General features: G+C 33.7%; 1 protein-coding gene across 2 annotated transcripts in view; it reads right to left on the bottom strand.

The window, feature by feature from the left end:
• The window catches only part of LOC149792141 (uncharacterized), a 60,273-nt gene that overhangs the window by 5,299 nt on the left and 31,682 nt on the right, over window positions 1–23,292 (bottom strand). Inside the window, exons 3-7 of one of the 2 annotated variants that reach the window (XM_089969347.1) lie at window positions 17,364–17,471; window positions 16,919–17,113; window positions 15,619–15,714; window positions 5,363–5,473; window positions 1,171–1,261 (exon numbers count right to left, since the gene is read on the bottom strand). In XM_089969347.1, coding sequence (XP_089825473.1) covers window positions 1,171–1,261; window positions 5,363–5,473; window positions 15,619–15,714; window positions 16,919–17,113; window positions 17,364–17,471 — 601 coding nt within the window. The remainder of the gene's footprint in view (window positions 1–1,170; window positions 1,262–5,362; window positions 5,474–15,618; window positions 15,715–16,918; window positions 17,114–17,363; window positions 17,472–23,292) is intronic. The other variant, XM_089969348.1, reaches the window with a different exon arrangement.

The following is a 23,292-nucleotide window of genomic DNA, read 5'->3' as shown; positions in this document are numbered from 1 at the left end:
GTCGCTTTCAGATGATCATGTTATTCATTCACTTTTGTTTCCTAATTAATCCGATGAAGGGGCAAGAAGCAACCATGATATGAATCAAATATCTGATACATTCAATGTATTCTTTATGAGAAAGATTACAAGAACAAGGCTTGATTACTCTGTATTTAAATAGCAGTAATAAAAATAAGCTATTATCGTTATTTTTATCGTTATTTTATATTTTAGATACATGTTTTACCATTACCAGATATTATTCATTTTTTATATGGACAGTTTTTACTCAGTTTTTCAAATATAATAATGTGATCATGCAAATAATGAAACAAAGTTGGAATATGCATGTTTTTGGTGTTTTCCAGCTAGGTGGTTCCGATCTCTCATTTTTCACTTGCAGGTGGTTGTATTACTTTCAACTGCAAATATGTTCCTTCTTCGTTTACGCATAAGAAGTTTCATTTATTTTGCGTTGTAATGTATATAAAACTTAAGAATGAATATAATCTCTAGAATCAGGTGCTTTCACTGTAGTAAGTGACACGCAGTTATCGAACATAATATTTCACATATTTTGTCATTACTCTCGTCATACCGGTTGAATTGTAAATTGTGGTGATTGGGTTATGATAATATTACATAAATGGATTTTAAGAGGGAGATTAGCTCACTGTTCTTTCTTGTTTTATGGGAATAAAGTGTTGCTGTTTGGCAATAAGCAACAGACGAATGGTGCCTTAAAATATTCAAAAGCGGAAATAAATAACGCTGAAAGACCGAGTGATAGCTTTTTCCAAATATTTAAATGATATAAGGTTGGATGACACACTTTTCTTTAGATGTAAGAGAGAAAATGGTGGACATTGGAATTTACAGAACAAAACCACACTATATGTTTTAGGGTTGCATCTTCGCTAAAGTTCTAAATTGTGTGATTGGTGCATGTGTAACTTAGGATTTACTGTAAACACAATATTATGTATTGTGCATTATTTTTGGTTTTGGTGTTAGACAAAAGGTGTAGGGTGTACCAGGACAACATACAATGAACTTGTTTCCTTTTTATACATTTTGTTTTTGTGTGTGTTGCGTAGTGGGTTGGTTTGCTAAAACATTTAAAAGATATAATGGCGTGTGGTCAAACATCTATGTATTATATTCGACTTACAAAGAATGTTATCTTACCTGCGTCGTCTCACAATAATGATGATGATGATGACGACAACGACCAATACGACAAAAGCACCAACTGCACCTCCAAGAATGGGCCATATTGCTGAGTATATGATGAAACAAAGTAGGAATGAAAGAAGTAGCAATTACCCAAAGACAGTAACAAAGGTCAGAACTTTTTTGATACATACAAGAATATAAATCGACACGAACACACACATGAAAATATACATTTTACACTTAGACATACAATGAATACATACATGCGTGCATACATACATACAGACAGACAGCATACAGCATACAGACAGACATATGCACATACAGAGACATAAACAGGAATAAATGCACGGTTGAATAACGAGCTGTTTGAGAGATAAGTTGAATTTGTCCATTACAATTAGAGTATTCGAATACACACAGACACACAGATATATATATATATATATATATATATATATATATATATATATATATATATATATATATATATATATATATATATATATATATATATATTATATTACATATAATTTTATGCCTAAAAATACTTCATGACAAGTTAGTTCGTGCTCCATAGCACAGGAAACAAGTACATACACCAACGTTTTGCAAACAATTTCCAATGTGCGTTAACGTATCTTTTCTCATATTAAATCTGTCTTGGAATCGCACAAGCAGGATTCAATTTTTATTTAACTGAATACCCGTAAATCCTATGTACTAGTCACGTTGATATCAAATTCTTAGGTTGACACCGCGTGGCTCTTCATTAGAAATGTATATTTTGCATCGTACGTGTTCAACATCATGGAATGGACTGCACCAAAGCGTTATTAAAACCTGTATTTGATTTTACCAAGAACAAGCCCTGGACTCAAGAAACTCCTCCAATTTAGTGCATCTCAACTCAAATTCTGCTACTCTTTTTTTAAATATACAAAATGAGATATGGTTGTTTTTTTAATTTAACGGTCAATTTAATCTCATCGAATAAGAGACGCTTGACAAAGAATTGCGTGCTGCTAAACTCAGTGAAGTTAATCATGGTTAGTAGTTTTTCAGTATTCATATAATTACCTTCTCTGCGTTATCTATAAAATCAGTAGATGTTACCAATCTACTGTTTTTCTCAACTCTAAATCTATGTAGAAAGTCGATAGTTTATAACTGATAGTAAACTTTTAATTTTTCATCAATACAGAAAAACAATTCCTATTTTTTCTGTCTATTTCAAAAACAGAAATATTTTAAATAAATTTCTTCTATTTAATCTAAACAATGAACCAGACTGGTCAAACAAAAAGTTGGTTCTGTTAATTTCAGCAATCTGTCAATAGTCAGAGTCAAATTTGCACAGGGAAACATCTGGTCCACCCTGCATTTGTAAAGTTTAGAGCCGACGTCATATTGTGTTGACCCAGTTGTGTAATTGGGTGTTATTGTAAAAGTCTATAGCAATCAATATTTTCGGTTTACAGTTTTGTTTCGACTAAGTTGAAGAGCACCCGGTCATCAGAAATGGATGCGCTTTGGTTAAATTATATTAGTATTAAAATATATGTCAAGAGTACAGATTTCATTAAAGATCGGCAAATGTATCTACATGACCAAGTTGATGTAAATTGAATAAAAGTAATAAGGCTTTTTTGTTGAAGTCAGAATACGCCAATGATGCAGCTGGACATAAAGTACCGCCGGGGAATACCTTGAAGCGATCTTAGCCCTAATGAATAGGTTTAGAGTGTGCCTTGTGAACCAAACAAATAACTATAAGTGTACCAAAACAAATAACTATGAATGTACCAAAACAAATAACTATGAATGTACCAAAACAAATAACTATGAATGTACCAAACAAATAACTATAAATGTACCAAAACAAAAAACTATGAATGTACCAAAACAAATAACTATGAATGTACCAAACAAATAACCATAAATGTACCAAAACAAATAACTATGAATGTACCAAACAAATAACTATGAATGTACCAAAACAAATAACTATGAATGTACCAAACAAATAACTATAAATGTACCAAAACAAATAACTATGAATGTACCAAACAAATAACTATGAGTGTACCAAAACAAATAACTATGAATGTACCAAACAAATAACTATGAATGCACCAAAACATTTCTATATAGGTTTATTCGTCATATTCCACTAATAGCATATCGACTCTTTTCAGCTTTCAATCCAAACCATCCGTTATCTTTTGCATTTTCATAGATGACCAAATACTGATTTACGTTGATCATATTTACATTTTTTCAAGAAGACTAAAAGATGTACACTAAACGGGCTATTTACACTTTACATTTCAATATCTGTTTTTAATGCACTCGTTAATGATGTGTAAAAATATCGGACTCGATGCTTGGGCGTCTCACCCAGTATAGATTTAAGATACAAGATTCATTTTGTACAACAGAAATATATAATGAATGTAGTGATGTACAATGACCTAATACTATCGCTCTATTATGACGATGCCATCTTTTAATAAACTTAGTGAACTTATTGCTGTGATATATTAAAAGGAAATAATGTTTTCTTGCGTTGGGAGGGGTAAACGATTTGCTCGAATCATCCAATACAATAGTGCATACCTTTGTTCTAATACATATAAATCTCAGCAGTCGTATTAAAATAAACTGACTTAAAGAAAAGAACTATTAATATATTAACCGTGCAATCCATAAAAACGAATTCAACAATAAATTACTATTCCAGAATTATAGGTTTATATCATATTCCTGTAAAGTACTGGGCGACTCATTTCGTGGTTTGCATTTTAATATAGGGATATGCCAGTTTTGAACAGTTCTTTATAACAAACAACACCCTCGTCAACTTCCTCCACAATATATTGGTTTCTTGAAAATAAAACCAAGGAAAGAAATCGTCGAGCCTCCAGAGCATTTGGACAAATATATGGATCACATCAGACATTTTTTATTGTATAGTGTGTGGAGTGAATAGTACGTTCACTATCGACGAAAAGAATTTATAATATCCATTCGCAACAAAAATAATGGCTAAAAGCTACTTGCTGAAAAACGTAACAGTTCTTAATGAGATCAAACAAATGCTATCTTGTCAACATATATATGCTGCTTTATAAATTAGATGGCAGAGAAACATGGTTCTATGTAGTTATAATATATAACAACCGTATTAAAAAAATTCAAGTGTTTTTGTCGATTCAAAAAGAATATCATGCACTGTTTCAGAGAAGTTGCAGATCTATAAAAAGCTAGATTTCGAATAAGCAGGAACACCTTAACAATTAAATGTTGAAAATAATTGATAACAAAATATGATTAAATTAGCTATTTGATTTGATAGTATGTCCATTCATGTTTGACAAGGTTTTAACTGTTCAATTACATATACAAACAGTATAGCGAAAGTTCCCCTGAAGCTTTTGTCCTCGCACTAAGGACTCCATCAGCAGACTGATTTAATCCCTACTGACTACGTAGTAATAATGGACTCAAACTTTTGTGCAGAAATATCCATCACCGATTTAAATACATATTCATTAAAATATGTCAAACTATGTATGAAAATGGTAATTCAAATAGCAAATATTCTCGGTTTGTGACATTATGACACTTGACTTAAAAGGATACGAATATCAAAATGGCTATTTTTCCTACTGAGCTAATTAGTTTGTTTTATTCTCGTTTCCACTATTATAACATAAACCATTTTCACTAATCACAGGATGAAACTATATTTTCATTTCTAGCTGATACTAGTTTTTTTTCTAAATATATAAGTTATTCTCAATCAGTAAATAACTTAGGTTGAACTTCTTGTCAGCAAAGGAATAAACGCCTTTGGGGGTCGGGAATATAAATAATTTGTAATTATTCCAATTTGCTAGAAATATACAAGAATTGGTATTTCATTATTTGAAAACAGAAATCTATTCTGAAATTTCAATTATATATATACATATATAAATACATATATATACATATATATATACATATATAAATACATATATATACATATATATATATATATAGAGAGAGAGAGATAGATAGATAGATAGATAGATAGATAGATAGATAGATAGATAGATAGATATAACGTAAATAAAATGATATAGCTTATTTACCTAACGACCCTTATTCCCCGTTACATCTAAAAAAAAATTGTTTAGTACATTGTAACTTCACTGACCTCTTTCAGATGTTCTTCTTGTTGGAACATTAGCTGCAGTTGTATTAACATTCCGAATTGAAGAGGCAGAAGAATGTATTGCGTTTGCGCCAGGGATTGCAGTACTTGATGCTGAGAAAATACAGTTTCCTAATTAAATAAAGTGTGATCTTTGGGACTGTTGAAATATAACTTGCGCTTCCATACAATCGATAGGCAGTTAAACCTTTTCTAGAAAGAAGTGTCCCTTTTATACAAATGTAGTTAAACTATTTGGTTGACAAATATTTTTGCAGTGATATCGAAACAGCTATGCGGGTTATATTTTCAATGGCACAACTAGACTTTATAATGATAAAGAAAGCACAATGATAAATCTTCAAGTAACAAAGAAATACATATCGAACCTACGTAGGTCAACCTTTTATGCATTGATCTATCAAGTATATCTTCTGCGTCATACAAGTTTGTTTTTGTGCGAGCTTTATTGAACTAGGTGTAAAATATCAAACTAAATCGGAGACTAAATGAAACATTAATATGAATGTACTCAGTCAACGTATCCTGCCACCTCGTGTTAATAATTCGAACACTTCAGTGCGACATGATTCTGAACGTCAATTCCACACAAAGTGAGACTACACTAAAACATAAATAAGAACTGATAAATCATTATATTAGGCAAACACTCTACCCAAGCATTTGACAGCAAGAATTGTTACTTCTAAACATTCATGTCACTACAAAATGCATGAACTCGAACAAAATCGAAATTCCCATAGGTTAATGAGCAGAATAATGATACTTCAGATAATGTTGAATTAACAGGCAACACAATCTTCAGAACACGCCAATACATCAGGTGAGGATTTCGAAAGCTTTCTATAAATGTATTAGATCTATGTCGAACAAACATTACGAGAGAGCTGGACATGTCCTGAAACGATGCGACTCAAATCTATATAGAGGACAACTGATGCGACTGCAAATGTACCATGCCCAAACCAGTTCCGAAGCATGCCCAAATTAGTATTGGTAAAACAGCGACCTCTCCATGAGCACAATAAATCTAACATGGCAGCAATTTAATATTTGTGACAAGATTTGCCCATGAAAATCTAGAATCTCACATTCGCTCCCATATTGAGATTTATTCTGGAGGTAGACCAACCAAGATAAGGAATATTATTCGTAACCCAGCTTAAAAATTACTCCTGAGCATTTGAATGCGCATGAGTGAAAGAAAAATAAGGTTGGTTCGACAGACTTGTCTCACAGAAGGAATTAAACTCTGGTGTTCATACTTTTGCTTTAGTTGGACTCAACTATGCATAATTGGTAATAGTACATTATTATTATCACTGGAATTCTAGAAATATCTAAATTATGAGGACATAGTAACTGTATCTCATATTTGTTTGTACGAGAACTGTGATAATTCGGCGTTGGGTTCGACTTTGATAAAATGAGTTTTTTTGTAAACAAAATGCTAATAAAGCAAATATGTATATGATGGGAGACATGAATAATAACATTGATTTTAGAGATGAACTTGGCCAAATTTGTGAGAACCGTGGTTACGTCATATCAAGACTTGAACAATATAGTAGACCCAACAACAAAATTTACTTTTTTGAGTGAATCGGATAATCCAGTCTCTCGCTTAGATCAGACACACACACTTATACTGTTACAACGCTATGGGCACATACTTAACTAACATAACAGAACCAAAAACAAACAAGTTTGATAAAACTTAAACAATTTAATTATCAAAGTTATATAATACAAAAATATGGGAGGAACGTACATTATTATGAAGTGAATACAGACTTGTCCTTATAAAGGACGATGTAAGTCCTAAATGAATAGCATGTTCCTTACAAATCTTAATACCGGAAATGTACTGATCCTCCAGGAACCATGACGATGTCAAGATGGAGTTGTTCAGAATTTCTTTTAATAATTTCTAACAGCTCCAGAATAATATTTTAGTCCAAAATAATGAGCACTTCTTATTTCCATTGAACAGTCTAAAAAATTTTTTTTCCTCTCGTGAAATATGTAAATACAATATGAAATACGGATACAGACTTAAAAGAGAAACAATAAGTGTGCATGACTCCAAATATAGAAATGCATCTGCTTGCTTAACGTTCTTCTTACATACACCGTATATTGCAACTGTACTTTGCTATAGACCCCACTTGAAAATATACATTGTTGATTTTACGTCGAATTAAGCCTGTTCACATGACCTCGCGTAACCAAGGGGAAGCCAAGCATTTATTTTTTAAACATCGATATCTCAATAGTCACTGAGAAACCACAACATAGGTGCCATTTTAAGTCTTATTATTAAGTTTATTGTTACTACGTTTCCACATATACGTGAACATCTATTTATAAATCCTATGCAATATTATGCCCCAGTCACGTAGGCAAGGCAGAACTAAGCATAGTCTCTACACATTGCGAGGAATAAAAAATATAAAATGAACTAAAGTTATGGTCCAGGAGTTACCAAAATATAGATATACCAAGCAATACACATTCTGCTCATTCCGCTATAAGTGGTATTGATATGAAAATAATGTTTACCCTAGTCGGGTTTCACCATCTCCATACTTCAATAAATATCGATGCTTATCAATAAATTCCGAAATAAACTGGTATGTTTTATATAAATGAACTACAGCTCTCACGACAATTCTTTCATGTACATCTGAATGTATTGCACTACAACGACGTGAAGTCACTATATTTGATAATTAGTTTTTAAAAAGGAAAACATTAAACAGAATTATTATTCAATGGGTTGTGACTCTGTGGCTTAAAACTCTGTCACAGAAAGTACGATAAACCAAGAAATTTAATAAAATTCAACAAATAATTTATTTCCTAAGAATCGAAAGTGAAAATTTGAGTATTGTAATATATTTCAGAATGTCTTCGAATGAATCTTCCGTAATCCCAAAGTTGTGTTTTAGTCAACAGAATGAATTAATAATTCCAACGAATAGCTTAAATAAATAATTCTCCTAGAACATATCTAAACAAAACAGTAAATGATTCAACAAATAGAACACAAAAAATAGAATAATTGTTTATCTAGCATTTTTTGAAAATATAATGAAAATTTCAAAAAATATAGTAAACAAGTGCGCTGTTTAGAATATAGCAAACTAGAATAAAAGGCTGGACGTTGATCTTAAGCTTTAGCAAATATATAAAAAATGTGGCAAAAATCTACCCACAATCACGAACAAGGATTATTCACGCAATATAATTTGCATATACATAGATATATGCTTTTGAAAACTTATAACTAATATTTAGAATGGGTAGCTTTGTATTTGCTTGTTTTAAACAGTCATGTCAGATGTCAATAATTCAATGTTGTTTAAAAATTAGATATTGTTTTCAGTTGATAATTCTTTTAAAATTAATATCACCTCATTCTGCACTAATAAATGATTACGCTTAAAAGATATATTTACACTAGTAATATCTTGAAATCAGTTGATCAAGACGTACGAGATATTCAAGCTTTCAACTACTTCAGTGAACATGCTTTTGCAACATTTTAGCAATTGTTCTGTCAATATTGATTTTTAAACGATGTGCTGAGTGTCAAATAAAAAATTTATGTAATGGTGCAAATAGATTTTTGTTTGGTATTCAATTTTCAAATATGGGATTGCCTCTTGATGAGATGTTTTGTGTTTTCCACGGTGGCAAGAATATGTAATTTTAGGAATTTTCTGGAGTCATGTCGTGTATGCTAAAGATAAACAACCTCATCACAAAAAGAACATTATCATCCATTGCTTCATCGGTTCATCTCCTACCATCCCAATCATTACAGCATGGTCTATTATAATTCTTGTGGATCATTGCCTTTGAGGACAACTTCATTGACCTGGTGATAAGAAATGATGAATCGACTAGATTCAATAGATGAGGTTACAAGAAAGAGACACCAATGTTTGTGGACAATATTGAGGTATTTTTCAACATCAACGTATTCTTGGATATCCTTTAGAAAATTTAGTGACTTGTCTTGATCGTGTGTACTCAAGAAAGATGTTTTTGTGAAGCTTATGGTTTATCCCTTGTTTTTAGCTCACAAACTTAGTGCGCATCGATAGCAATGCTACACATATCATTGGAAGACAGGTTTGATTCCAGAACGTTGGCAACCCTGTAAATACATTCCGATTTAAAACTGAAATTATTGATTTGCATTTTGTGTTTGAGAAGATTCGATTGTAATTAAAATGTTGATTTTGTTTACAAAAATGTTTTGATGATTTTTATTGAAACTGTATGAATGTGGCCTTTTACTATCCTCTTTATCGATCATTGTCATTTTCCTTCACGTTGACGAATCGCTGTGATTGTTTTTCCATACCTTAGGCCTACACACTGGTGCATTTGCTGGTCAGGCCACCCATCATTGACTGGTCAACAAGCACCATGACTTCAAAGATAGTGAGACTGTATGAAGCCTATGTGCATCTGCACCGTATCAGGTAGAACCTCAACTTTTTTGAAAGGAGGAACACGATTATCTTGAAAATATTGCAAGACATAAATGGAAATCACAAAGGAAACAAACGTCAGAGTCTCCCAAAAGGAGGCTTGTTGTAGGGAAGCAACGCAGGCTCCTTCAACGTTTCACATCTCCATCGATCCGTGTGGATGTGATTAATGGAGTAAACGCTGTATGTTTAGTGCTAGACGTGCTATGTGTTGGCACTATGTATACTGGAGAGAAAGATGCCGTTTCAGAGATACCACATCTCTAGAAAAGAGCTACTAATCAACTTTGCCAAAACAAAATGATGTTTGTATGTTAGGTGTTTGTCTTGCTGGCTTGTCTTGGTAGCGGGACAATATGAAGTATAGTTAATTTGTAGTAAAATACAGGCATACTTTCCTTTACGTTCTGGTCATATTTCTTTTTAGAACTATATGTCTTCTATGCAACGCAAAATGTAGTTTGTGTGAGGGACGTTTTCCATCGAGGATGTATTTCACGCATATTAAGCGACACGTTCATCATTTGTATCTTTCGTCGTCAACAAGGAAAGAATACATTTTAGCTCAGTGGTGTACAATGGGCAAATTGCAAGAAGCAGTAAACTTGATTGTAGGGTTAAAACAGCTTCACATGCTCAGTGCTACACCCTAAGCCAAATGTCTAATGAATGAATGCATAGCTGAAGAAGCTGAGAAGAAAACTGCTAACTGGAACGAGGACTAACAGGAAAAGGAATGTTTGAAGAAAGAAAGGGACATGCAACGCCTCAATAGCAACAGAATGAAGGTCAATGAAAAGTTTAAGCAATTGCTTCATCCAGAGTGGGTCCCTAACGAGGAAGAAAATATAGTCACCAAAAATACGTATTCATGGAAGAAACTGCGGAAATAATTTTGACTAAAGAAGAAGTAGAAGGAATAGATTCCCATGATCAACCTATGGAGTCATTTAACACAGGATTTTACATACGTATCTAAAGTGGTTAAAATTGAAATCAACTCTAACAAAGTTACTATGTCACCCCTGATGAGGTCAGCCACTTGTAACACGATTACTTTGGGACCTTATAATCACTTTTGACCCCATACAACTATTCCGATGTTAAAACTATATACTCATTTAAAATAGGATTTATCTTATGACCCCCAAGCGTCATTTGTAACCCCATCGTTCACATATAACTACCTGAGTGCAATATATTCATCCATATTAAGAAAAAGGTCAAAGTCGCATATGTGAAAAAGTCGCATATGTCAAATCATCTAAATAATACGGAATCTTGAAGGCTGTTGGTCATAAACATTGTTGGGTTTCATTAAAACCAGATATCATCGACATTTCGTCACCTACTATAGATCTGAATTGCCATAAACTCATGTTAGCATAAGTGGTCAAGTGGTATCTACTCTTCATCTCTTAAGACATCCCTGTCTTTCCAAATCAAGTATTCTCTTCCAAATAACTGTGTTAAGTAACCTTGATGGTTTCACAAAAGTAGATGGTTCAGGTTGAACAGCAGTTAATGGATAATGGATAATGCTAACGAGAACTACACCATCATATACGTGTCGAAGTGTTACAAAAGTGGGAAATGACACCAAACTTCCAGTAGTAAGACAGCCAAGTATCCGAAAAAAATGAGTGGAAGTGAACACTTTCACCATAGATCTCTGAACTCCAATCAAAGATAGAACATCATCTTTTCGAAGGACAGTTACCCAAACGTTTACTCATCGGCATCGTTCGCAATGCAACCTCAACGTACCCCACTATCAACTTCCTTTTGAGTTTAAATTCTTCAATATTTCTAATACAGAAGTCTCTCGAGATGACCGGACGTTATTTACCAGACCAATTGAATCTAACTTCGCTCAGAATATTTTTTGAGACATTGTTTGTCACTGTATAACATTGTTTATCACTAGATACCACCATCGGACATATCATTCCTTACGACGATTATGTAGGAGTTTAAGAGATGTGGTTCTAGACTATTAGGAGAAATGGAACACAAACAATCCTAATGGATGACGAGGGTAGTTTGGGCCAGAACACGACGAAAATAAAACTACAGAAGAAGAATGGTGAGGACGTCTATGTTGAGATGGCCAGAACAAGAATACTATTTAGTCTCTTGTTTTGCTACGGACGTAGCTGAAATAATTACAGCTCTGATCCGTGCATATTGTGTTAGACGTCAAAACGATCATCCTAGTCAGATTTTGATGACGATGAGTCAAGAAGAAAGATTGGAAGAGTATCTTAATAACGCTTGTAGTCTGATCTCCGACGATAAGGTGTTAAGAGAGTGGTAACAAGACTTGAGTGACCGTTACTTCCCTCCAATCATTTCTCTGTAGATCAAACTCATTAAAGCTGTATTGAAATACAGTAAGGAGACGATCCGCATAGGGCCTTATCTAACAGACATTCTCAAGAAAATGTCAGGTGTGGATTGATGAACTATCATTTCTTGTAAAAACGAATGTATATCTGGAAACTTATGTACATTCTGACCCACAGTTTGTAACAAGCCTTCTTGGAATAATGTGGTATGCAAAGGACTTATTTACTCATTCCAGCCTGTATTATCAGCACAGACGAAGCCGTCAATCCATTCGATTGCCATCCACTTTCCCAACCATAACAGAGCAGACTATTTTGATTCTTATGGATCGCCGACTTTATGAAAAGAAATGCCGTATCAATCAGATTACATAATATGTGATGACAAGGAAACAATTTTATGGTGTATGGACATATATTGTGTAGTGTCTTTATCAGCACAGTCATGGCTATCCCTTACAATATTATTGACGTATTAATATTTTTACTACTCTTTTTCTCTATCATGGGTCGTGTTTTCACTCACGTTCCCAAATCGCAGCGATATTGCATCCGACCTTAAGGATAATAAAGCGGCACGCTCGCAAGTCTTGCCACCAATTGCTGACTACTCAACAAACAACATGCCTTCAAAGTTAGCAAGATTGAATGACGCTTACGATTATCTGCAGTGAATGAGGCATAAGCTGATTCAGACACCTGACACGATGGAGAACATGAATAGTACAAGATAAAATATAGGGTTTATTCCGTTAACACATCATGATGGAGAAAGAAGAGTGGTCAGAGAAGTATAGACAACAGCAGAACATTCGGCAAAAAGAGAACCAGCAGGAAAAAGTAGAACGAAGAGCGAAAACAGAGGCGTTCTCTTTCTCTTTCATACAAAGCAGGATATATCCTGTTGTAAAGCTAGCAATGAGACGGGATCATCCTCACAGAAATTAAAGAACTCAGGAGGAAAAGCCAAAACAAAACAGACCTTTTCAGGGCTAGAGATATCTCTAGAAAGAGAGATACTCATCAACTTGCCACAAATTGGTGTTTGTTTGTGTAAATCGTTGCTTTCATTTTCCCCAACAAGAAAGTCCTTCTCCTACTACAGTGGGTGTTTGTATGTAATGTTATAGTCGTGCGTCCATTACCACTTCTTACCCTTACTTGTGTGATAGTATGTGTTTGCACGTCTAGTGTATAGCTCTGTTTGTCATTTGCGTTTTCTCACCAAAAGCAAATTCTTTCCGTTCTTCGATGTGTTTTTCTTTGTGAGGGTAGTGTGTCTTTATATCACACAATTTAAAAATATTTTCTTTTAGATCCACGCAATATTTTTTCCATGTGTTTGGTCTGGTGTGTCGTGTGCATTTTAGTTTGTGTAAGAGATGTTTTCCTTCACATCTGTATTCCAGGCATATAAAGCTGCGCGTTCGTGAGTCACATCAACACCCAAAACAAATGATCAGACAATTTTGAGCTTCGGGTGCACATTGACTATTCTCTTCGCCTCCTTACGATCTGTCCATGGTAGCATTAAAAAAGGAATCCGATCTAGAGGACCAAACAAAAATAGTACTGACAATCTGATGATTCGGAAGACCGGTGACGTAGAGGCCGTGGTGAAAACGATACCATAACGGACAAGAGTAAGAATGCCACATACAAATTACTGGACTGTGGAGTTAATACATGAGCAACAGCATTGAGAGCAGCCAGTACCACAAGGTCACAGGTACCAAAACAGATGCATCCAAAAATCCAGCGTCGACAAGCGAGTGACGCAACAACATTCATATTTACGAAAACGGAGAAATGTGGTTCGGAAGGAAAATATTATCCGTCAGCATTTCCCGTCCTAAACAATCCTTACTGTAGGGATCGATATTGTCGACGTTGTTTGTGTGGCGCTGGAGCGGAGAGATGTGGGCATTAGGTGTACTAGAAAAAGCAAACGGACTTTTTCTGAACCCACCTGATCTCTAGAAAAGAGATGCTCACCAATTTACCCTAACATGTTAGTACATGTTTGTATTTTGTATGTGTTTCTGTCTATTATAAAAGAAAATTTAACTGAACTGAATCAAAAAATGATCCTGCAACAGTTATCTTAAAATAAAAAAAAAATTAATGTTCCGTATACATTTCAGGTTCAAGAATATACTGATCTCCAACAGTACTGAAGCGTCAAAATGAAATTATCCAGAACTCATTTTAATAATTCACAATAGTTTCAAAATGATATTAGAGTTCAATTAGCTCTTTCTATTTTCGATGCATAATCCAAACCAATGTATTTCCTCGCCAATGATATCTAAATGCGACATAAAATACATATGCATACTTGATGTTACAGCAAGAACAAAAAAAATAAGAAGGAGAAAACTGTCACATTTGAGATACTTTTATGCAGGCAAAAAGGCTACAGAACGCATATGATTACCACTTCTATTTTACAAATTTTAAATCTCCTTCATCGTACAATATTTCACAAGGTTTAACACATCCAATGGGAAATAACTTAATTCTTCTAACATACTACCTGACCAACCTGTCCTAAAAATGTAAAGATATTTACTAACAATTGTATCATTAGTAAACGTCGACACGTAGGTAAGCGTCTATTTATAGATCGTATGCAATATTACGTTATCAATATATTAAAGTAGATGCACGTAAGAAATTTCAACTAATAATAATCACATACAATTTACAGCCATGAATACAAATTACAACAAATTAGACAAAATAGTGTACCAGGAGTTGCAAGAAATATATATTTACATAATACTCTATCAAGCTTATTACGAGGGGCAATTTAGTAGAAAGCCTGTACATGCAAACTTATTAGATCCTGCAAATAAAGAACTCAGGAGGAAAAGCCAAAACAAAACAGATCCTGCAAATAATGAAACGCAAAATGGTGTATCCACCTGAACCGTTTAAAACTTCGAATATATTATAACCTATTTCAATATGTTACTTTAGTAGTTCATACGTTATGTCAATGAGCATACAGAGTTCTATAAGTTTATTCTTCGTGTATGAGGTGCACATTTACCTTTGTCTTTTTCCTGTTTCATTCTTTACAATGTAGTCGTAAGCGTTCGTAGACTTGTTTCTTCCACCTACCATTTATTCACATCCAGAGTCATCCATCTACATATTTTTTGTTCTTGGTTGAAAAAAGACGTACATAAAATATCTCTGTCATGCAAACCGGTTCTTTGACCTGTAATGTACTTCATAATTCGAAATATCTTGACTTGACGTTTCAAGGTTTATCATCCTTTGATGTATATTACAAAATAATAACCCTTATTTAATATATTAGCATACCTTCATCTTAATAATTACATTCCAATTAAATGAAAATAGACAGTATACTTACCGGAAAAACAATATGTGGTCTGGTTTCGCCCCTCCTGAGTGCATGAGCCAAATGTAACTCCATTTTTACACCAATACCCACACTTGTATTCTTCATCTAATATTTATACAAATATTTTTATGTATTGCAAAACATCTATAGATATTTTTTTCAATCCATGGCTGTTTTTATAACCTTACCAAAACACTTTAAAATTTTTGTTCATTGGAATACTTTGTTCTTATATATATATATATATATATATATATATATATATATATATATATATATATATATATATATATATATATATATATATATATATATATATATATATATATGTATAATGTATTTAGTGTCATTTCACAATTTTTTATTGTTGATGATGTTATTTATTGAATAGTTAATGAATTGGCGAAGAAACTGAAATATGTTTAAAAGGATTTTCAAGCCAGGTGGATCGTTGTTCACATTAAACCATCAAACCGTACTAATTTTATATAGGCATTATATTATCATCGATTGACTAGACTTTAGTTTTAGTCATTTAGGATAGGTACTTTGAACGTAGCTCAAGTGCACTCAGTTTAAAAAGGAGAATAATAACCATATTTTAGCAAGTACATTGATCAACCAAAGCTTAGAAGATGAGTCAGACTTCAAAGTCCTATTTTATCAAAATACATTTGTGTAGAAATGGTGCACACTATACTATGTTTATTATTGTCGCTTGAAACAACTGAAACAATTGAGACATTACGCCGTTTGTTAAATGCTTTCGAATGATATGTAAAGGGCAAATATTTGGCAGTCCATTACTAATAGAAAAAGTAATTGATACCAGGGATCTATACAAAAACCTCCCGTTATATTGCTTGTAGGATTATAACTCATTTGGATGTTAGTCCTCATTTATAATCACTTAAAGGCCACACTTTAAAATGCAGGCATACTTAGCGTGCATGTCTTTATTAAGCTGGTACAGAATGTTTAAAAATGTAGGTTAGAAGCGAAAGTGGATGGAATAATAAAAAACGTTGTTGCAACCTGTTTTATGTGAGAACACTATTGGTAAAATCCAATTGAAAGTACAACAAAACAACATCAACATCAATAACAATAAGATCGGAAATAATAATAATAATAATAATAATAATAATAATAATAATAATAAAAAGATGAAGAATAACAACAACAACAACAACAAGGAGAATAAAGAAGATGAGGAGGAGAGCAATGATACGCATACACTTGTAATATATGGGGGACAGTAAAATAGTTCATATTTCCAGACGATTCGTTTAAACCTTGAAAAACTTACCTTTGGCAGCCAATGATCTAAACGACCCTATTTTAGCTATCCAGAACGATCTGGTCTCGTTTTTCCAGTCCATCAATTTTGATTGAAAATTAGTATTGTTTGCCAATGGAAGACCTCCTTTCGCTTTACAGTCATCTCGCGCATCAATCCATGTGGAGACATTCACGTTCGATCCTGATTTATTCACATTCAGATCTAAAAATAATAAAATATCCATAATATTTTCTTTTCAGTGGAATAAACTTTCATCATCAAATTTGTTTATGAGACAATCTTTTGTTTTTAATCATGAAGAATAAGAATGAGATGTGTCAATACCTACAGCATATTGTCTTGTAAAAGCAGTTAATAGTGTCCTAGTAAATTCTCTAACACATATTTTTAATAATATTGGACAGTTTCATTTATATTCGACGTTTTGATATCATATTTAAATGAATCTTACCTGACGTGCATATGTATGGAGCCTTATTGGAGCAAGCAATACATGAATGTGTAAGATTTGTGCCATCTTTCTGTAAAGTTCCACAACAAAACTGTGGGTATGGAAATTCTGAAAGAAATATTGAATCGGACCTTAAGATATTTAGATATTATTTCCGAGATGAAATGTTTAATGAATCTGCCAGTTAAATAAATAAACTGAATTTTAATTCAGCTTACTCATTCTATAGAACTCGCTTTTTATGTCAGTTTTTGTATTTTCGTCTGTGTGTGTGTGTTTGTGGTTTTAGGTTCTCTTCGTACGTTAATGTTTTAGAAATTTTGACAAATGTTTCTCAAACATCGTGATACTTATGATTTAGTTAACAGGAATTATCCAAAAGTGTCATATTTATCAAAATGTTTTACCCTCAGCTAATGCCAAGATTGTTAGCAATATAAAAGTAGACTTTAAATCTTTTCAAGATAAAGGGAATTCTAATACAAACTCTGTAACAACAGGTGGTAATATTATAACGATTATGTAAGGTATGCAGGCAATTTGATATTGCTACCTTTCTGAGAATGTTTGTGTTTGTTTTTGGTTATTTATAGATGACAAGCAAGGGTTCATACTTATTTGTTCTACATTAAAACAATATATACAGTATTTAGCAGATGATTTTAGAATTTATTCAAATTGGCAGAGCTTGAAATCAAATCACTATGACTCGATTGGAAATTAAAGATTTGAGAACAACGCCAGCAACTGATAATGATCAAACCTTGATTATTTTGTGCACTACTTATATGTAAAAGTTGCCAACTTGATATTCATATTTGACATCTTGTTGAACAAACTGAAGTATTATACACATTTTCTTGAGAATTGTAGGTATCCTACCAATGTTGCCGGTATATTAGCTACGTGGAGCTATGTGGTCGCAACTCAGATAAACGCAAATATACGTTTTTCCATACATAATTCTTTTGCTTCAGACATAAGTTTCTCCTAGCTTCCTTCTTGCATGTGTGAATTGATCTGGCCTAACAATCATTTATTATTTACACGAACTGGTGACCTTACGTGAACATGGGAAATTGTGTATCGTCATCATTTACAGAAAAACAATCAGAACTGATCACTTGGAATACAATTCATTTCTTTAAATAACCTCATTTACATTGATGATCATGCCTCTTGAAAGAATTAGAAAATGCACATTTATTGGAGAACCGCTATGGAAACTGTATCATGGCGAAAACTGGTGCGTTACGAGTATTTTTCGTTGACATTTTTAATATTCAAGCTTGCATAATTCATTGTTGTAAAATGTGTTGTATGTGCTCGTCTTTTATCTTTTATTTACACTAAGGACTGACCTTTATTGAAAGAAAACAGGTTTACAGATTTAGAAACAAACATCAATGGCATAGCACGTTTTTATTTCATAATATTACGTGAACTTTTGTTGTAAGACTCACTTCTTCGAAAGATAAAAGAGAAACAAGCTACTTTCAAATGAACAAACAAAAACAAGGCCTTATGAATTTTGTTCGTTTTCCAAGTTGTTTGTACTTTGATCATCTATTTGATTGAGACAATATGTTCTCCTAGACGAAATATTCGTTCTAATTCAGATTTAGCTCAAAGTAAAGGTATTATTTAAAATTTCAAAAGAAAATGTATATAATAGCGTTTCAAAACACAACGCTGGAAGGTGAGTACAGTTGAGGAAATTTATATTATAAAATAAAAGATAAATACTAAGTCACTATATATATATATATATATATATATATATATATATATATATATATATATATATATATATATATATATATATATATATATATATATATATATATATATATATATAATATAATATAATATAACAGTGCATACAGCAAATGGCTGGAGTAATCGTCAGGACTGCTTAGCTAGGCTTAGTTGCTTGTATGCGTACATAATGGCTTTCGATATGGTTCTTCTTCCAGCTTTTTATATAATGGAACCATGTTAATTGTAGTTAAAATTATTGCGGAACGACAGTCTAAGAACGAAATATATTTTTCAGGAAAGTTGATAGCGTATCAAGGACATTGAGATTTTTAAAATAGACTCTAAATCAATAGTAGATGATAACAGCAGAATTAATTTCAGATGTTCAAGATCTAGTTCCCAAGTGATTAAGAGTTGTATCAACTACTATACAATATTTTATAGAATCCAACATACAAACGCGTGTAGAATGCCAAGAGAAAGGAATGCACTTCTAAAATATTAGCCTTGGAGAGTAATGTGGAATAAATACAAAAGCACGTTGAAAAGTAAAATACTTTTCACTCACAATAGCTATTGGTCATTTGAATGGAATGCTGAATAAGTAAAATACAATGTTAAACAAATTCAGTATTGTTCATGACAAGCTCCTGGAAATACATTGTCATTTGGTTTTTGTACTAATGCGAAAATTCAGTTCTTGTCAACATATATACAGCCTCACATTCAAATGAGACCAAAGTTTATGTTCAGAATGCGATGATGGACATGCTAGTGGCGCTGGAGGCAGCTCAGACAAAAGATCTAAAGAAGCTGACCTAGCGTATGCAGATTCCGGTTGTAGTACTGTCATAACCAGAAAAGAAGCTCTGGCGAATGCAAGAAAATATGCAGGTACCACCAAAAAAGAAGCAACTAACGGTGCAAGATGAGGTGTAATTCATTGCAGCAAACAGTCCAATCGACTTTATGAGTATAAACATATGTAAAACACCCTGTCGAACAAAATGCATTATATAGTGTTACACGTACACGGGTATTTACTTGACAAGCGGTTGTCAAACCCTGGCTCGATTCTCCCTAGAAGTCATAAGTTTATTCCGACTTTCCAAAGACTTCCATACAAACACAGTTGTAAACTAGAAAGCCCGACGTGTCCATTCTATACCTAAATTTTCCTCTAATTCATGCAAGACCACAGATAAACCAAACTACCAAATATCTATCAACCGTATATCTGCGTGTTTTGTCTTCATTATGTTTCCGTACCACCAACCGTTAACGCCTTAGAACATATATGAGTACTCCCTAACAATGGGAACTATTTTAACTCCGACACCTTAGGCCAGTCAATGTATGCTTTCCAGGCACATTTCGCCAATATAACTGCACCATATTCGCCCACTTGGCGACATAAACGGTGTCTGCCAAGTCCCTTTTTATTTATTCCCTTGTGTAATTTACCGGTTTAATACCATAAGTACTGTCCTTGCAGTCACGCTACCAATGTATACCACAAGATTTTAATATGGACTATTTTACTCCAGGGACATTCATTCGGTTTTGGTCGGAATTCACTACTAGTGAACCAGGACATCATGGAAACACACTAACACTTCACTCAGTGACATTTGCTCCTAATAATTAGCTCATTAGTTCGGGTCAGTAATATTTCCATGGCGCCGAATTCCAATAATCACACAAGTAATCACACAAATCTAAGAATTGCTTAAAACGGGGCGCCATAGCCAAGTGCACATATTCTAAATTTACTACAATAGGTTATCCACCCGTTAGAAAAGCTCTTGCAAGCCACGAAGAAGAAACAGTTCAAGCTGGACACTAGAGAGGTGATAGCAGGCGCGATAGTTCGTGGATAGGCCGTGAACGAAATATTGTATAGGTAATGGAAGAATTTCTGATGTGAGAGTGCATAACGGCAATAAATGTGATCGCAATCATGATGACAGTTCTTGTCATCACGATTGCTGTCACATTTATTGCCGTTCTCCACTGGGATTTCCTGTCAACTAGCTGATTGCACGGCAGCGGTCCACAGCGCAATCAACACGATAGACCTGATAACTCGGTGCCACATTGACGCCGCTATTTAACATACTCCACATCCCAGCCAGATGCAATAAATGCTTCTCTCGAATGGCGATCGAGAACAGTATGGGACCCCATTGTATAAAGGGTTAAAATATTCAGGGGCATAACGTATATTTAACATAGGCGCCATTTTGGTTCATGTGTTTTATGGGCGTGTAATATTACATGATGGAGTGCAAATCGGAATAAAACACTGAATGGTGTCATGTTTCAAAATCAGATATGTGTATGTCTATCAGTGCGTTTGCCATGGGTGTTTGGTTGTGTATCATGTGCCTGTGTGTGTGTTTCACACACATAGAGAGACTGAGAGTTCGAGAATGTTTGAACAAGAAGTCAGCCCAAGGTTTAAAATCAACATTTTGTATAAACCCCCTCCAACTTCAAATGACGAGGGAGGATAAGGACTTGTTCCTTCTATTTACTTTACAAAATATTAAACATAAATATTGTTATACGGTTGCTACCGTTGTGGAGCCAGACTAGCATTATAATAGTCATTAAGTAAACTATAAATGTGCTATTAATACAAACGAAAATATATTTACATGATTGTCAGAAAAACACGTTTCTATGATAGCATCATTTTTATATATCGAAAGTGTATTATGTTGTATAAGGTGAAGTAGATACTGAGGCACGCACTGAAAAATTACAACATATGTGACATACAGTAAGTTCACGAAAAATATTTACTCTCAGCCTAACAAGTCCTTTGTTGATCAATCAAATCCAAGCGGTATTTCCGGTCAAGTGTGCCAAAGACAATTCAGATCACAGTGGCCTGACTAGTGAATCGTCAACTAATAAAACCAAACCAGTTAATGATGGCATTGTCATCTCCGAACTCAACGCCCACTTATCAGTTAAACAAACATATTTAAGCTTTTTCATAAAATGCTTACTTAACTCCCTTTAAAATATGCCTACTCTGCACTGCAACTCTATAGACTAAACCTTGCTCAAAAGACTTCAGGCCACTAGACAATTTGTTACGTTATGAATTCATGTACATCCCTGAGGGCCATGATTTTGATTGCGTTCGCTAAATTGTTTGAAGAAACGACAATACCATTTTAACAGAGGAGTGTGTCTTTAATTATGGTTACCGGCATAAAGGAAGAGCCATTATGAATGTTACTTATATGAACAAACATGACATCAAAATGCATATGCGTTATAACACTAAAGAACAACGTCCTTTAAAAATTGTGCCAGGGGACCTCTTCTACTGCAAAGACAAATACTTAGAGACACTCTGAGAGATGCGATAGTATTGATCACTCCCAATGAGCAGAGGTATACGAATTTCTTTTTCTTAAACGACTGGCAAGCAGCTTCTGTGCACTGTCCCACCAGTGTCCCAACACTTTGCTCCTGTCTGGATGAGATGTGTTCGATTTATATTTTGAGCATCGCCAGCCAATATCACGAGAGCCATACATAAACCTTCATAACAGTTATAACAGGAGAATTGAGTGACTAAGATATTTTGGAACTCTTACATGCATTGGGACTCAAGCCAATGGGCATAACGACAGTCATCAGTGAAACACTAGCACATCGGCTGAGTCTCCTTGTCTGAGTTAATAACTTCTGGACAGGAATTGTAATTTGCATGCAAGCCTCATATTACATACAGCAACATACTTTCTAAACTTATACATCCTATAATGAGGCATGAAAACATCTACGATTTCAATCCAACATCTCATAACCAAATGCCACCACATATGGAACAAGTCCAAAGAAAAATATGTTATTTCATGTGAGAATATATATTTTCTTAATACTACCTGGAAAGTGATACTGTTTTTGTTGCTGCTTTCGATTCACTGAGACAGTTGGACCATTGTGTATTTCATCTATGAATATATTTAGGTTCTTGTCTTTTATAGAGGATCTCTATTGAAAGTATTTGCACATAACCAATTGGCTGTCTTGATTATTTGAAGACTATTTGCGGCACCGATAAACATCTGTTTATATACTTTGGATTAACACACAACATTACCGAAAGGTTAAAAACATTGCTTTCAAAAAAGAAAATAAACAG

Source organism: Sinohyriopsis cumingii, chromosome 9 (assembly GCF_028554795.1).
Source record: "Sinohyriopsis cumingii isolate HCF-2022 chromosome 9, ASM2855479v2, whole genome shotgun sequence".
NCBI classification, from domain to species: Eukaryota; Metazoa; Mollusca; class Bivalvia; order Unionida; family Unionidae; genus Sinohyriopsis; species Sinohyriopsis cumingii.
The sequence above is the reverse complement of the archived record's forward strand: the minus strand, read 5'-3'. Positions and strand labels throughout refer to the sequence as shown.